This window comes from Mytilus galloprovincialis, chromosome 3, assembly GCF_965363235.1.
Source record: "Mytilus galloprovincialis chromosome 3, xbMytGall1.hap1.1, whole genome shotgun sequence".
In the NCBI taxonomy this organism is placed as follows: Eukaryota; Metazoa; Mollusca; class Bivalvia; order Mytilida; family Mytilidae; genus Mytilus; species Mytilus galloprovincialis.
Window position 1 is genome coordinate 11560440 of NC_134840.1, and position 17668 is coordinate 11578107.

The 17668-nt window shown below is 31.3% G+C and overlaps 2 protein-coding genes across 2 annotated transcripts; one reads left to right on the top strand and one right to left on the bottom strand.

Annotated features, from left to right (window-relative positions):
- The first annotated feature begins 441 nt into the window (after window positions 1-441).
- On the top strand, window positions 442-3977 carry LOC143067185 (atrial natriuretic peptide receptor 1-like). The gene is made up of 4 exons (XM_076240277.1): window positions 442-611; window positions 1457-1555; window positions 2062-2153; window positions 2881-3977. The coding sequence occupies exons 1-4, from the start codon at window positions 461-463 to the stop codon at window positions 3040-3042; spliced, it is 504 nt and encodes a 167-aa protein (XP_076096392.1). The 5' UTR covers window positions 442-460; the 3' UTR covers window positions 3043-3977.
- Window positions 3978-4211: 234 nt separating this feature from the next.
- LOC143067184 (uncharacterized) lies at window positions 4212-13956 on the bottom strand. Its single transcript, XM_076240275.1, has 9 exons — window positions 13808-13956; window positions 12249-12467; window positions 10894-11051; window positions 10044-10161; window positions 9056-9131; window positions 8704-8895; window positions 7819-7958; window positions 5688-5805; window positions 4212-4579 (listed from the first exon to the last, which is right to left on the bottom strand). Exons 2-9 carry the CDS (start codon window positions 12456-12458, stop codon window positions 4473-4475), a joined length of 1119 nt encoding a protein of 372 aa, XP_076096390.1. The 5' UTR covers window positions 12459-12467; window positions 13808-13956; the 3' UTR covers window positions 4212-4472.
- Between the last annotated feature and the right edge of the window lie 3712 nt (window positions 13957-17668).

The window sequence follows — 17668 nt, forward strand, 5'->3', positions numbered from 1 at the left end:
TACAAAAGGAAGCATTTAATTCTTAAATAAACAATGTAATCACTTGTATGAAATTTAACTTAATTGTAATGCCCAAATAATTGGGCGCCATAATTGACAATAAAAGACTTGCATCTTGTATTGTTAACCTTACATCTAAAGTAAGCGCCTTATATATAGGTAATGCATTGGTTATCTGCTCATATATGTGTGCTATATTCGTACTGTTTTTATGTTAATTGTATTTATCAAATGTAGACGCTTGACATATTGTCATTTCGGGTACTATTTGGAACTTTCATAGCTGACCATTATGTATGGGATTTGGTCATTCCTGTCAGAAGTCTTAGATTTACGTAGATGCAGGTAATATTACTTTGGTTGAAAGATGTTTCAATAACAATTAAACCACATCTCTGTCGTGTACTCTACATTATTGAACTATTTATCTATTCAGGTTGAGACAATAGGGGATGCGTACATGGTAGTGTCTGGTCTTCCAGTTCTGAATGGCATTAAACATGTCAGAGAAATAGCACAGATGGCGCTGTCTATAAGAGACTCAGTCGAATGTTTCAGGATTCCTCACAATCCGAATAAATCTTTGCAATGCAGAATCGGAATTCACTCAGGTAGTAAAGTCGTAGTCATATATCGTAACTGTTATTTTGAATTATGTTGGCACTAGGTTAATACCAACCAAGGTGGACTTTTTTTATATTTTTAAGTAACAGCTTTGTCAGGATAGAAGAACTAATGTATACTTCAATAATTCAACACACATATGTAGTTGAAACAATAAGTATTAGTATATGTTATTGAACAATATTCTATAATGAAATAACTACTTTTTTATTGAGATGGTGTCCTTTTTATTGTTCCGTACGTTTGTTGTGTTTGTTATGCTTGTCTGGTTTTTTGTTTGTTCATGTTTTTTTTCTTTTCAAGTTCGTTCAAAAATTAATTTATACTTTGATACCTATCATTTCCTGGTGCTTCAATAAGAAATTAAAATTAATTCTGTTGTCGTGTAGTTTTATTATTTATAAGGACAACTTCAATATTAATAAAATAAAATAATGCATAATACGTGATCATCATATCGTAATATTTGTATATTCTTAAAAAAACATTATCATATATCTTTAATTATTCACGTTTTAATACTTATGTAAAAACTCACATATTCATGACATTGTGTTAAAATCCAAATGATAGAGACTGACCGTAAATACACATGAAAGTGTAACGAGAATCACGTGCATGATTGTTTATTGTGCGTTAGCTCCTGTTGTCGTATATATACATGTTTTTCATAATTGTATTGTAATTACTGTATAGATATTTCGTCTACATGTACTTATGTATGTATGTAAATTGACCTCTTGTACATTGTTGTGTCTGAGGATAAGAAAACTTTGAATATTGAATCTTGGAAATGTAAACATAAAGGTAAAAACTGTCTATTGTATTGTAGGATCTGTATGCGCAGGCGTGGTAGGTAGGAAGATGCCAAGGTATTGCTTATTTGGAGATACAGTTAACACTGCTTCAAGAATGGAATCAAATGGTGAAGGTGTGATAATTAGTGTGATAGATATATAGATTTAGTTCATAGATATTTACTGTATTTGCTTATACATTATTCACATTTAAATTCTTGACAAAAAAAAAGGTACGGCCATTATTCGTGGGTATTTTAAAAAATGTTGTTATAGAAGAGATACCAAAGTGATATTCAAACTCTTAAGTCGAAAATAAATTGACAAAATGTCATTGCAGAAAATGTATCAAAGGGCAAACAACAGAACACTCAACATTCATAGAAAACTAATACGAAGCAACATGAACCCAACACGGAGCTCAGGTGCTCCGGGTTATTGAATTAACTGTACAGGAGTGCGTATGTCAAAGGGTATAAATACAATGAATTCTCAACATTTTTGAATACAATAATACGTATCCAACATAATGATAATAGTTATAATTGATTTCCCACACCCAAGGTCTATGATTGTATGTCATAGAATGTAATGCAACAAGCAGCTGAATGTTATCTAGGCATTTTGACTTATACTTTAGCAATGAAGATACATATCAGTGAAGCAACAAAGATGTTACTTGGCAATTTTTCTGAATTTGACGTTAAATGTAGAGGGATATTGCAGATAAAAGTAAGTAAATTCACGATCACATTCCGCTAATATCAAAATAAAATCGCGATACAACTCCATACATATCCAATCATATGCAAGCTATACACAAACCAACGAAATGAGAGATAAACACGAACTGTTTATTCTAATATGCTTGAACGTTAGTAGACATTCAGGATAATATTCTAGTACATGGAAATGTGGAATAGTAAATCCTGTTTGTACGAGTTCCGATTGGATTTTCCTCTGAGTTCAGTATTTTTGTGATTTTACTTTTCACGAGGTATATAATTTAACAGATGAATATCAACATCAAATATATCGAGTTATGAATAGGTATGCCATCTTTTCCCATTTCGGTAATTCAACTGACAAAATACGTTAATGATATACAATGCAACAAAGTAACAACTCCCTTAACACCATTTGTGAGTATGGTTTTGAGAAACGATGATAGTCCGTCGGAAGGGGAAAATAAATGGCTGATCTTTGTTACGAGACAGCAATATTTCTTGCACTTAAAAGTCGCCCATGTTGATTTCAAAATAGAGCAGGCTAAGGCCGCTACTAGGCATAACTCGCACCCGCAAACTTGAAAGGAGTTGATATAAGTTAAAAACAACTTGTTAACCAATCCGCTATATTTATAAAGTAACAATGTTATTAGATTGATTTCCACTTGTAGAGCTTTTAATAGATATCAAACATAATTCATCTGTTGAAATTATATATCTCTTTGTTACAGGGAAAGGGCTTAATGACAACATATTGGATAAAAGGAAACAACACAGATATATTAACATCTGAAAACACAGATATAAAAACCTCTGAAAACACAGATATAAAACCCTCTGAAAACACAGATATAAAAACATCTGAAAGCAAATCGGATACGTCATGTATATAAAACAATTACATACTGTGATATGGAATAACTTAAATTTGCTCATTTTTATGAACATAATTATATCAAGTGTTGTCTGGAACGATAACTGTGTTGACATTGACGCTAATTCTGACATATATGTTCTGTTATCACCACAACCGAATGACCAACAGAGTACAAACGGGGATATCTTAATCGCAATTAGTTTTAATATGTGAACGGCCAATAAACAAATAGCATCTTTGTATCAACGGACAAGAGTTTGTTAAGAATGTCGAGCTATTAACGCTTCAAAGACTGGAAAAGTAATAAGGAAAATCTTTGTGATACCACTATTTGATAGATTTGACCTGAATTTAAAATTTGCATCGTGAACTTATTGATGACGATTTTAAAAATATTCTGGAATACTTGCATATGTTTTGTAATTCAAATACACATCTAACCGAGTTTTGATGGTTTAAAGCAGACCATTCTTTTAAGTTTCGTCAACATGACCATGATTACAGAAGATGCATTAATTAACATCCGTTGGGAGATTATGTTACATATTCCACTGATACCATGTTTTTCATAGATATTGTTAAGACATACATATATATTTTTTGAATGGCAGAAGTTATGCTTTCAAACAGAATACCAAGTCATGCATGCCGTATGGTCGGAAATGGAAAAACCAAAAAAAAACCTAGAAGACTAACAATTCAGTTTAAAAAGAATAATACCAATATTTGTAGAGCGCCATACCTTATCAAAATGACTTTAAGATATTAATATTTCATTTCATTTTCCTTCTTGCTCCCATTTTTTTTGTGAGCTCTTTAGTTTTCTGTGTAGTGTTTAGTGAACTTGCCAGTTTTATTTTGCCACCTCAGTATCAGTTTCTCATCGACTTATGAGTTTTGATTGTTCCCATGATATCGTTTGTCTCTCTTATAAAAGACAAATCATATCTTTGAATGTATTTTTATTGCTGTCTCATCTCCGGGCACTACGGCTTCCTCCACCGATAAAAACTGGCCGTCACGAAAAAGCCTAAATGCGGTGCTTTAAAGTGGCGTTAAAACACCAAAAATCAAAATCAAAGCATTGACACAACACCCACGTATTTCATAAATCATGCTATCAAATATTTTAAATTAAAAGATATATGACAAAATAGAACCACAGTCCAAATGGGGAAAGACACATTAATTAATTGATTTTTTATTGCTTTACGTTCATTGGCAAACATTTAAACATAACAATTTCTTTAAAATACACATAGAAATGTTGCATGTAGTTGGTACTTGCATTACACATTGACTTGTCGACACATATCGTATTCCTGCTCTTTTGGAATTAGTAAAAAAAAAAAGGCTTAAGGTGCAGTGCATTGCATAAACTAACAAACTGAAATGATTGTTTATATTCTACGGCGAGTAACATTTGTAAAAGTCTTTGTACATTATTTAGTCAACGGGGACAAATCGGAAATGTGAGTCATAACTTGACATCGCTTCCATATTTGATCGTCGTGCTAGTCCTAAAGTGTTTCCATTAAATTTCCAATAACTGCCTGAAATTAAAATGATGTTAAACTTTAAGGATCAATAAGAAAGTAATTACAACACAAGCACATTATATCAAAGTCGGCGAAGGTTCTAGAGGATAATAAACATAAAATACATATAAATACATTCTTGGTTTGGGTGTAAAGAAATCCCTTGAAAATTGAACGTTGTAGGCAGTTAACCTTGCAGTACACTGACCCATATCTTTAGCTTTATAAATCCTCTTTATTATGACTCTGATTGATAGTTTTCTCCTTAGGAAGCATTTTCTTACTTTTATTATTAGTGCTGATCTAAAAACATGATGAGTGTATTCAATTTCTTGAAGAAAATAAATCATAAGAAAACATATACATGGCTTCTGTTGCGGTTATCGTATAAACATGTTTACAATATGTTAATTCAAGATGTGGAGGAATATACAATAGGGAAAAAATACGTCGTAAAAAGAGCTACATGACGAATAAAGCCCCACAGATCATCTACAAAACTCTAAATAAAAAAGGCTAGTTCACACGGCTACTGCCACATGCTACAGACTTAGTTACAACGAGAAGGCGAACATATAACAAATTATTTGAATACAACCAGTTTTATGTTGTTTACAGTAAATAATATATATTCTTTAAACGTATCTACTTATTATATACAGTTAGATTAATTAATTATTTGATTTCATATACAAGAAAAAAATAATGTTAGAAACACCTGCCTACACAAGCAAAGATTCGTCTAGATTATTTTAGTTATATCTTGTAAAAGAGGCGAAAATATAAAGGGGAAATTCAAAACTTTTTGATAAAAAAGAAACTTACAAAACTATTCCACAAAGCAATGCACAAAAAAACTAAAATCAGAGCAAATCTAATCCCTATCTCAGGTGCACCGGGCCAGTGTTACCGGCAGTGGACCCGTCTGATGCAATATTCACACTCAAGTCAATATATTTCAAGTTTTTGATAAATAATCTAGAGAGATTTTGATAAATTGATAAAGGTGAAAAATGTGGTATACACTAAGCAATGTATTATGCTTTAATATAAAACGTATATTAACTGTGTGTTTAGTATTTTCTTTTATGATAAAAGTGGTCTATGTTTGGCATAAATTTACCTCTGTGTTGAAGGGACTCAAAATATGAGTGACCACTGTCTGTTCTAGATACAATGAAGAATCTAGGATCTGCCCTGGTAATTTGTCTGATATTTGTGTTTAGTTTGGTGGGAATATTCTGAAATTTCAAATATATAAAATAAATCATTGAATTAGAAACGACAGCATTAAATTTCTGAAGTCTAAAATACCAAGATAAAGTGTCGATTCTTACAATTGCTTTAAACAGGTAAATACCCATGTATCTTTATCGCTTTTGGATAAAGTTGATTCTAGTGAAACTATCTTAAATAACATCATTAAGATGCTGATTCTTTAACTGAAAACACATTTTTAACGTTTTGCGTTAACACACATTTGATGTTTCTATTTAACTAGTGGATTTCCTTTTTTCTGATGAACTATATTTCATTTGCGTTTATCCGAAAAAGAAAACATAGAAACAAGCTATTAAGTAGACGTCGTCATTTGATTATTCAATGCCGGATGGTATGTTGAATACCATAGTCCCAATGAATTTGAAGTTAAAATTCCTATACGTGTAATTACTTGATTTAAATTTAGAAATTGATTATCATAATTTATTTGTTACTCTTTTGTTTTGCTTGTTTTCTTCGATTTCTTTGCATTTTTTTTTTTTATATATTACAATAAAATTTATCTTCTTTTTTCACAATGAATTCGAGTGTTTACTAACGATTAAGGGTGAGATCATTTGGTCAATTAAAAAATCCTCTTTGATTTAGCTACATTCAAACAGTCATTGTGAACGTAGTCTCTACCATAGGGACTTTCCGTTTAGAATTGTTCACGGAACTCGTTATTTTTGTTATGTTACTTTTTGCTTTCTTCATTCTTTCAATAACATGACAAATGATTTTCGTTTTGTTTTTTTTATTTTTTTTTCTTCGTGTCTTTTATTTGACTGATTCGCTGAACGTTATCAGTCGAATGTCTTTGTCTACGAAATATCATGTCCACCGGACATCACATGAATTTCGGAAAATGTGACCATTGTAACATTTTCAAAAACAATTTAACCAACAGCAATGATATAGGTATCGCGTGTTCAAAACTCTTTAGGACGGTTAATGGTCCATTTGATAACATATTAAAATCAGTCTTGCTTAAATGACCAAACACAGTCTCCTGGATTTTACAATAGACCGTACGTTATCAGCAATTAATTTGATATAGGTGTCTTTCGCTATCTTGGATTGTAAAAAAAATCAGAGAACCTGAGGTCAAGATTTTCAATCAAGTTAGCAAAATTTAATGCCGGAATGCAGATTACTAATGTGAAGTTTTATTTAAAAGAACAAATATATAACACTATAACTTATATTTATTAATATTTTCACAACTGTAGATTAATTTTGCTTTATTTGTGACGTTTGCGTAAATTTATATTTTAAGGGGAGACTACTCTGACATAGTGCATTTTCTGGAAAAACCTACATGGAATTTTCTTATTTGTATTGTTTCCGTTGCTGTTTGTGTTGCATTTGAATGTTGTGTCGTTGTTCTCTTCTTGTATTTAATGCGTTTCCCTCGGTTTTGGTTTGTTTTCCTCGATTTTTTTTTTTGTCCATGGATTTACGATTTTTGAACAGCGGTATACTACTGTTGCCTTTATTTAGCCAGAAAAATGTACGATGACCCTAAATTTTGATATTCTCATATTTTCTATAAAAAGCTATCTTCTCGTACTTTATTTTACAATTCTATCATTTGATTTAGATTATAATCACATGTTTTTTCCTGTATAATCCATACAAAATGTGTCAATTTGTCACAACTTGTAGCTTGAGAAAATGGGCGGTGACCTATCATTTTTTTGAACATTTATCAATATACACTACGTTTTGGCAGAGTATAAACAAGTTCTCTCATTTTTAATTAAGACCTTAATGAATACTTCTAAGTATTACAAATGTGTTATCATTATTTTAGCTTCTTTTGAAATTATTTCCATGGGCTATGAAATCATTCAAAGTGATATTTCGTATTATGCAAAATCAATTCCATGGAAGCTCAACTAAACGTCAAATCTAGATTATCATATTAAAAAATAGCAATGCTAACAATATAATATTAGTTTTCCTACAAATATGCCCCTAAAACTACGTACAATGAGGGAAAGAGTTGTCTTGCTTGAAGCCATTACAAATTCGTTGTCTTCGTAGGACTTGAAAACACCGATGAACATTGGAATTGGTCGTCTGCCACGCTGTATACAAAGGCCGTGAAACTTGTAACATTTAAAAATATCTGAAGATAATAAAATTCCGTTTTTATTATGTTATCATCAGTTCACATATTAGTTCAAATTACATTAATTTTGTAATATCTGATTAAGTTTACGGATAATAAAAAAAGACATGTCACAAATAATTAAATATCAGTCCACCAACAGCAGTTTCAAAAATAGAATATAAACGGACAACGAACGAAACGTATAATGTTTAGTTTCGTTTCACACCATTCTCCGAGAATTTAGAATCGATGATAAGTTGATAAAAAAAAAAAAAAAAACGGGTTGAAATTAATAAGGCATATTAATTTCGTTTTCTTTTGTTGAGAGTTTACTCATTGTCAATCAAAACATTTTCAATATTTTCTTTGGTTTTTTTTGTAGGTGCATGAATAAGGATCTTACCCTTGCATCTTACAATGATATAAGTGTAATCAAAATAGGAACACATCGAAGTCACTGAAGAGACATGTATTGTCGAAATGCGCATCTGGTGCAACAAAATTGGTACCGTTGATTTTATTAGGTTAGATACAGATAGTTCTCTACTAACTATAATGTCTTTAAATCTGTCTACAGCATGCTTATATTACAGTTATCTTTTCCTTGATTGTGGCAGCGTCACTGTATTATTGCTTGACTGTCTTTACCTACATGATGGTTGTAAATATTGTAGCATTCCTCCTTCCATAGCAAATGAAGTTGCTTTAATTTCAGTCAAATTTTAATTAACATAAATGTGTGTAAGGGTTAAATACTTACTTTTCTTTTTATCCGAATGTCTGAGAGGTCTCATGTGTATGTTATCTATTTTATCTGTCGTGACGTAGTAATTGGTTTTCCCGCCATTGTGTATGCGACAGTCAACACATTCAAGATACTTAACACATTTTATGTTAAGGTTGTATGATGCGGAATGACAAATATTTGCCTCAATTTTTACAATAGGTTCATCTGTTTTAAGAGAAAAAAAAGACATGTGTATTAACAAATCAATTTGTCAATTGAATTGCCAAATATGTGCTAGTAAATAAACTTTCATTTTTAAACTCACAGGTAAGTAAGTATTATACATAAAGTACAGTGAAGTAACAACATTTAAGTTTATACTTACATTGAAATTCGACTTCAACTTTTACTTCAATTTCTATTATGTCTTTATTTCCATTTTCCTCTTGTCTTTCGACTATCTAAACAGCATATATAATATTCTTTTAAAAACCCAGAACAATAAAGACTGTTCTAAAAGTAGGCATGTAATCTTTTCAAGAATAATGTTTTCTAACATATTGAACGTCCAAACAGTAATGACCGTATTCTACCAACTAAAGTGCACTCGGCGAATCGTTATAGAAACGGAACATTCCCATTGACGACAGTACAGTTTATAATTTAAAAAAATAGACGTCTTTTCACTTGTATGCAAATCTATCCTTTATAAACAACACCAGTTTCTACAAATATTTATCACGCACGCTTCAGAACACAAAAGTCATAATCAAAAGTGAGTGTTTCTTGACGTCAGAAGTGTGTTCTAATACAGATCAATACAGATCGAGGTTCATTCGGAGACCAAGCTAAGTTGAATACCAAAATTGTAAATACGTCTATTACTTTTAATTCCATTTCCCTTTAATTTTGTTTTAACGATTATTTTGACAAATTACGAATTTTAAGGGCCGAAAAGACAATGCGCTATGTGTTTTTTTTTTAAAGAAACATACACTCAAATTAGTCTTTTGGTCTAGTTATCTACATAATGGAACTATTCAAAATATCTTAAACCTCGGTGATTGATTTTCTGGAACTGCTTAGCGCTTAGTGCACCGAATTAATACGTATCATGTATGCTGTACCTCTTTCTCCAATCCGTTTTTTCAAACGTTTGGAAAAAAAGTCATATATCACTGGTTTGGAAAATGTAATACAATTTAAAAAAAGAGACAACTAGGATAAATTACCTTAATATTGTTAAAACAGATATCTGGTTGCTCTCCTGATCTTCGGTTGGGCGTATGTCTCTTTGACACATATCCCGTTTCCATTTTCCATTTTATAGATTATTTTTACATCCAAAAATAGCAACCTATAGTCATACGTACCAAACTTAGTGGTTCTTCCGTTGAAGCCTGAATCATATTCCGGAACATTTCCAAGACAATATTGTGATGATACTGATCAACTGCTTGATTGTTAATACCGAGAATGTTGTCTGTATTGCTGTAAGTATATTAATTTAATGATAACAAGAATGTGTCCCCAGTACACGAATGTCCCACTCGCACTATCATTTTCTATGTTCAGTGGACCGTGAATTTGGGGTAAACCCTCTAATCTGGAATTAAAATTAAAAAGATCATATAATAGGGAACATGTATACTAAGTTTGAAGTCGATTGGACTTCAACTTCATCAAAAACTAACTTGACCAAAAACTTTAATCTGAAGCGGGACAGACGGACGAACGAACAGACAGACGGACGGACGAACTAACGGACGGACGGACGAACGGACGCACAGACCAGAAAACATAATGCCCCTCTACTATCGTAGGTGGGGCATAAAAAGCATGAATGCGAGTTAGCAAGAAGAAATCAGTCTTCAATACAACCTAATACTGTTTTCTTGACTGCTTGACATTTTTACCTATTATGTCTGCTTGTTTTGTTCAAACATCATTGTCAATATAATGGAATGTTATGTGACTGTCTTAAAAGTGAGAGGTTTGGATAGCTATTAATACCAGTTTTAATTCATAAGAAAAGGTCTGTGCCAAGTCAGGAAAATGACAATTGTTATCCATTCGTATGATGTGTTTGAAATTTTGTTTTTGCTATTTTATTATAAACTTTCCATTATGAATATGAAAAGGAATAATATATAATTCAAATTTTGCCTCAACAAATAATAAACTGCAGATACAATGTACCCCTTACTATTACGTTACACTAACCGCAATGCCATGTTGGAAGGGTATTTATTACGGGTATCTGTGATTTCCATAAAATGTCCATAATCGTTCGAACGAAGATTCATCCCACCTTTTACGACATCTTCTTTTACCATAAAATCAATAACAGATCTTCTGGTAGTTGTGTCTATAACTTCCATCTAAATAGAATATGACCATTTGTTAGAAAAGCCAGAACACACCATATAAATTAACATGTTGGCTCGCCTCTTGAAACTTGTGAGTATATAGACTAACTTTGTGTTAATAGTCAAGCAAATTAAATGCTCAATCAATCAATCAATCAAACAGATATAAGAAAATGTAGTATGAGTGCCAATGAGACAACTCTCTCATCCAAATTTGTAAAAATAAACCATTATAGGGTCAAAGTTAAGACAACTTATTGTGTTGGAATTTATTAATTATATAAGTGTCTTCAAAGAGTTTTTTTTACGATAAATATTTCAAAAAAATAGATAAAGTCTTGTAATAAATATATTCATGTTGAAATTCCACTATACAACCTAAAAAGTCCTTCTATTTACTTGTTTCTGCTGTCATTTTATCAAACATAATAACTACAGTAGAGTTAATCGTTGCAGGTGTTATAAAATATGATCATGTCCTAAATCAAAACCTGTAAAAACCTAAATCAGGAACAACCAGATTTGATTTTGGTATTTTGTATTATGAGAACTTCCCTAATGGTTAAATTGTTCATTTAAGTTGGAAGGTTATATAATCAAGTCATTTGTAAGATGACAAGGTATTTAAAACACAATTAAAACACAAAATATTTAAAATCAATGTGAAATACAATAAACTTATGCATTCATTTCCTTTCTCAATTGTAGAAAGCACGTCTCAATGTTATAATTAAGGTGACATTCTTTAATTGAGATGTTGGCTTTGCTCGAAGCATATTTTATATGAAAACGTCATAGATATTACGGAAATAAAATTTAAAATTAAAATTTCGGGATCATAAGACAGTTCTATGTAATGTGATAATCGAATGATTTTCATTATCTGCATGGTATTATGAGGGGTGTTTAAAAAAAATATGTAATAATTTGATTTTGTCTGGCATTTCAATGCTTATGAATAAATGTTATCGTAACATTATCCATTGTCTCTAAATGTGTATTTGATAAAATTAGTCTTGTCGAGTTGGTATATTTACACGTAAAGTTCGATGTTCTAGAATTATTGTTTGTAAAAATAGGGTTGGCATAGTTATGCCTGCCTGAATTTCGTTTTAAATGCTCTAAATTTGTCAGCTTCGAACAATTAGTACTGATAAGGTAGTATATTTATACAATGAATCGTGTGAGGCAAAAAAAAAAAGAGCTTACGGCGGTACTCTCCCGTAAATTCTGCTGAACATGACAACGGCATTCTACTTCACAGTGGCAGAGGGTCTCATACTTGTATACAATACTATCTCTTGAAGATAATTCTCGTCCTCTGTTGGGTCCATTTGATCGTCTTAAAACAGCTGTTTCTTCAAACCCATCGTCTTCTTCGCTGTTGTCAATCGTACCACATGAATCTGACACCGACATAGCCTCTTCCTGGTGAATATATATGTTTGTGTAAACAAATGAGGTACAAAAACAAACAAATACATAGGTCAGGTAAATGTTCTAACTCTTAAACTTGTTACATAGGTCAGGTAAATGTTCTAACTCTTAAACTTGTTACATGGGTAAAGGTAAATGTTCTAACTCTTAAACTTGTTACATAGGTCAGGTAAATGTTCTAACTCTTCAACTTGTTACATAGGTCAGGTAAATGTTCTAACTCTTAATCTTGTTACATAGGTCAGGTAAATGTTCAAACTCTTCAACTTGTTACATAGGTCAGGTAAATGTTCTAACTCTTCAACTTGTTACATAGGTCAGGTAAATGTTCTAACTCTTCAACTTGTTACATGGGTAAAGGTAAATGTTCTAACTCTTCAACTTGAAAAACTGTGACCATTTAAAATAGAAATGCGTTTTCATGATACCATTGTCATAGGCGCGCGGTATAAACAACACAGACATGGAGAAAATGAAAAAAGTTCTTAAAAATAAAGCAGGAAAATCAGGATAGAAAAGCGGTATACTACTGTTGCCTTAATTTATTAAACCCCTTTCTAGAAAAATAAGCTGATTCTGTTCCACATGTGACACCCGCCGTTTTGCTCATGTAAGTAAAAATCTAGTGAAAAGTTTAATTGGGAGGAAAATAAAATAGGATTGTGGTTAAGACGATTGACACATATATGAACCATGCATGAACCAGAAAATCCATAATGCCTAACCAACTCGTGATTATTGTCTGTTTAATTTTCGAAGGGATTATTTCAACTTAACTGCTTGGAACTCTTGGTTTAATGGATAATTCATTGTGAGCAGCAACTCTTTATAAAAAATGTATGATAGGAAATGCAAGCTCTGGAATATCATATATATAGGAGATGTATCTTTCGGATGTAGGTACTGCTGGAATGTTGATACTTGGGATCAATTTGTAATTGTATAGTATACCAATAAAAAATAATATGAATTTTAATTTTACTACAAACGTAGTTACAAAACAAAAGAGAAGAAGAAGGACAAAATTTTCAATAAAAAACATAGTTGATGCACCAAAAGTGACACCTACCGAGAATTAATGTGGAATAGCATATCATATCTTTATGTCAACTCAAGTACTCACAGATATTTTTACACCACAATTTTTCCAAATTTACAAATCGAAAAGAAGATTCATTTTACAAGATACTGTCGATATACAGTTCGGAAATTGGTTGAAACAATCCTATAATCTATAGTTTTTACCGCTGTTGCGAAAAAAATTGCGAGGAAATCGACCCTGCTATTTTTTTTTTAACTTTTGATTATATACAACATAAGATAATTCTTACCTTTTGTACACGTGTATCTAGAATGTTAATATATTTGTAAAGGTTGTAAATTTTAATGTTTATAGGGAAGCATTACATTTCCGCGACAGTCCCATCTTACACAATGTAGGTAATTATTACTGAATGGGAAAACCATCTTCAATGAAGTACTAATTACTGTGTGGAGGTAAGGAATTTGTACTAAAAGGAAATAAAACAGTATTATCAGATGAAACGTTTGACAAAGCGTTTTTAAATCCCACATATAGTGACATTATTTTAGTGCAATAAATATTTTCATAAATGTTCGTATGTGGAATTACAAAGGTAGAGTTCATTTGAGAATCAATGACATTTGCAACGTAGTAGTAAATTTCTACGCAATAGATATGATTCATTTTAAGTATACGCGACTTTATAATATACTTTACTTAATAATTGATTGATACCCTGTATGTTCGTGTGAAGCCCTAATAAATCTTTCTTTATCATTGTTAAAGGAAAATAACAGCTTTTAATTTGTGTATCCGAAGTGCTTTTCTTGGGTTATCCTGAAACTCTTGAACTCGTATACCCAAACAATTGAAGGACAATGATTGATATATAAATATTCGAATACCTGAAAATTTAAAAATACAAAGAGAGAATAAATAAGTAGAACTAAAATTATTACACATAACATTGAATTCTATCCTTTTGCAACAATTATCTTATATGTACGGTGTCATTTCTAAAGATTGTTTCATCTTCGCATAGCCCTCCTTATTTTGATTTTGAGTGACTGGCTATATTTGGTATACATGTTGTATCTACGTTTCTGCTAAGAAAAAGAGATATGAATACGAACAACATTACGAAGCCCATATTTTACAAATTAGCTGACAAGATTTTTGTTTTCATAGTTGTACTTAATTTAATCATAATCAAACAAACGATTCTGAGGTTTGAAGATTTTTCTTATTTAAAAAAACCGGACCCCCGTTTCCTGAAATTTGCTTTACCTGCATGTGACAAATGATGGCATCACTTTCAAGTTTCGTTTTAAAGTAGAAAGTTTAAATATATTATAGCTTAAACATTTATAGTGCTGCAGTTGTATGCATTTTCTTTGTTTATGTTTCAAAAGAGGAAAAGATTAAATCAAATTTCCTAAATGTTTCTTTCATATGCGTTCTTTTTTTTTTAATTTTGACTTATTTCTTTATATGCGTTTATATCCATCCAATCTTACAATATTTCAGCATTGGGTATTGCAATCTTTATAAAAATTCTGGGCTGAAAAAATATATAAAAACAGTTCATTATTTTTGAAAGAAAAAAGATAAATGAGTCTTACGGGTTTTGATAATTTGAAACTCTTATTCGTATGCTTTCTTTGTTAAGTTTTGTGAGCTTCTATGTTTCATTTCGTCTGTGTGGATGTTTTTTCAGATTAACAAGAAAGTCAACCCGGATGTACGATTCTGTCATTATTATTATACCAACAGAGTAAAATTGTTAACCTATTACTTAGCTTCTGTATTTATATTAGCTCAACTACACCGAAGGATATCACACTCTTGATAACAATTCTGGGCAGAAAAAATATATAAATACAGTTCATAATTTTTGGAAGAAAAAAGATAATCGAGTCTTACGTTTTTTTTTTTTTAGCTCACCTAAACCGAAGGGGTATCACAATCAAGGTGTCCGTCGTCGTCCGTACTTTTGCAAAAATCTATCGTCTGAAACTACTGGGCCAATTGAAAACAACAAACTTGGTCACCATCATCATTGGGTATATATAGATTTAAAATGTGTCCGAAGATAGCGCCTATCAACAAACATGGCTTAAATTTAAAAAAAAAAACTAGGGATAAAATGGAAGTTTTGTGTATTAAATCTTGCAAACAGCTGTAGATAGATAAATTCTGTCTTTGACAGAAATGATCAAGATGTAAAAATTTCCCTACTGGCCTTTTGCACCATACCTGCCAGACGACTACTTATAGGAGTTAGTGCCCTTAAATGACAATTTTTACCCTAAATTTTCACAATTATCGTAAAAAATGACAGCAGAGAAAAAAAATATCAGCACAACATTATTAACAAAGAAGTTATCAAGGCTAAAATTGTGAGTCAACTCCTTGTAGGACTTATTGTGCCAAAATGTAGATTTTATGCCCAATTATGTTTTCTGGTCTGTACGTCCGTTCGTCCGTTCGTCCCGGTTCAGGTTAAAGTTGTTGGTCGAAGTAGTTTTTGATGAAGTTGAAGTCCAATCAACCTGAAACTTAGTAAACATGTCCCCTATGATTTGATCTTTCTAATTTTAATGCCAAATTAGAGATTTTATCCCATTTTCACGGTCAACTTAACATAGAAAATGATAGTGCGGATTGGGCAGTCGTGTACTTGGGACACATTCTTGTTTTCCATGTTATAGTTTTCGTTTATTATTTTTGAAAAAATGTTATAGATAAAGAGATATGATAAAAGGTGAAAATTATCAAAAAACTACATCTACAGATGTGGCCCATCAATTATATGTTTTTGCCAATTGTTATATATATTGGCCCTAACTATAGTAGATAAAAACAGAAATGTGTACAATAATATTGGTCAGCGAGACAAAATGTACAAATATATCAATATAGAAGAAATTGTCATGCGACTCTTGATATAATGTCCTTTTAATTTTAATCGGCTTTTTTGTTTTTGATTTAGGAATTTCAAATATTTTTGCCTCGAGCATCATTGAAGAGACATTTATTGTCGAAATGCACATCTGGTGCAGTAATGTTGGTACCTTTATGGTTAATATGGAAGTTGTTGTCGTTTAAAAATGATATTTACACATTTTTACATATAATTCACGATTGTAGAAAAAGAAAAACTACACATAAAAAATAATGAGCTAGAAAAGATCAACATCGGAGAAATTGTCAATTGATTCTTTTTTTTTTTTATTTATTTGTCCTTTAATAGTATATAGCAACGTTTACTCTTTTTTATCTGTTAAACAAACGTAGTAGTTTTAAAAATACTAAAAATGATCATCAAAACTAGATATAACAAAGGCTTAATTTTAAGACTACTTCTTATAAAATATTTCGTATTTAAAAAAAATTAATGACGATTTTTACCATATTCTTTTATTCTTGGTCAAACCTATAGTATATATCTGGAGGACGTAAAAAAAAAAGACAGAAAAAAATATCAGCGAAACAAAATCAACAAAAGAGAGATCTTATGAATTATATAATTCTTGTTTTTATTTGACGGTACCGGTTGTCTTTGCATATATATAGCATACTCTTAGATTCGGGTAAGTGTTATATGCTTTTAGCTCTAGTTGACTATTCTGAAACAAGTTCCTTCCTAGAAACATGTGAATATTATTGATAAGATATGAAAACTATCGGTTTTTGGTAGCATATATATCAAGTAAAATAAATTATATATAAAATAAACTAAGTTCGTGAAAAAAGAAACTTAAGAATATAATATATGATGGACCTATTCTTTGACCTATAATGGTTTTCTTTTACAAATTGTGACTTGGATGGAGAGTACCTCAAAATGCTATTTACCGGATCTGTAATAACATTAGCAACACGACGGTTGCCACACGTGGAGCAGGATCTGCTTATCCTTCCGGAGCACCTGAGGTTACCCCCAGTTTTTGATGGGGTTCGTGTTGCTTAGTCTTTAGTTTTCTATGTTGTGTCTTCTGTACTATTTCTTGTCTGTTTGTCTTTTTATTGTAAGCCGTGGCGTTGTCAGTTTGTTTTCAGTCTATGAGTTTGACTGTCCCTCTGGTATTTGTCGTCCCTCTTTTATCTCATTGGCACTCAAACCACATCTTTTTATATCTATTCTGTACACATTCTCAACAATAAA

Coding starts and splice junctions, on each gene's coding strand:
- LOC143067185 (XM_076240277.1), top strand. CDS start 461: ATGGTAGTGTCTGGTCTTCCAGTTCTGAATGGCATTAAACATGTCAGA. Junction 612..1,456: donor CAGAATCGGAATTCACTCAG/GTAGTAAAGTCG, acceptor ATTGTATTGTAG/GATCTGTATGCGCAGGCGTG. Junction 1,556..2,061: donor AATGGAATCAAATGGTGAAG/GTGTGATAATTA, acceptor CTTATACTTTAG/CAATGAAGATACATATCAGT.
- LOC143067184 (XM_076240275.1), bottom strand. CDS start 12,458: ATGTCGGTGTCAGATTCATGTGGTACGATTGACAACAGCGAAGAAGAC. Junction 9,132..10,043: donor CGGAAGAACCACTAAGTTTG/GTACGTATGACT, acceptor TATGCTGTTTAG/ATAGTCGAAAGACAAGAGGA. Junction 7,959..8,703: donor ACATTCGGATAAAAAGAAAA/GTAAGTATTTAA, acceptor TATTATCTTCAG/ATATTTTTAAATGTTACAAG.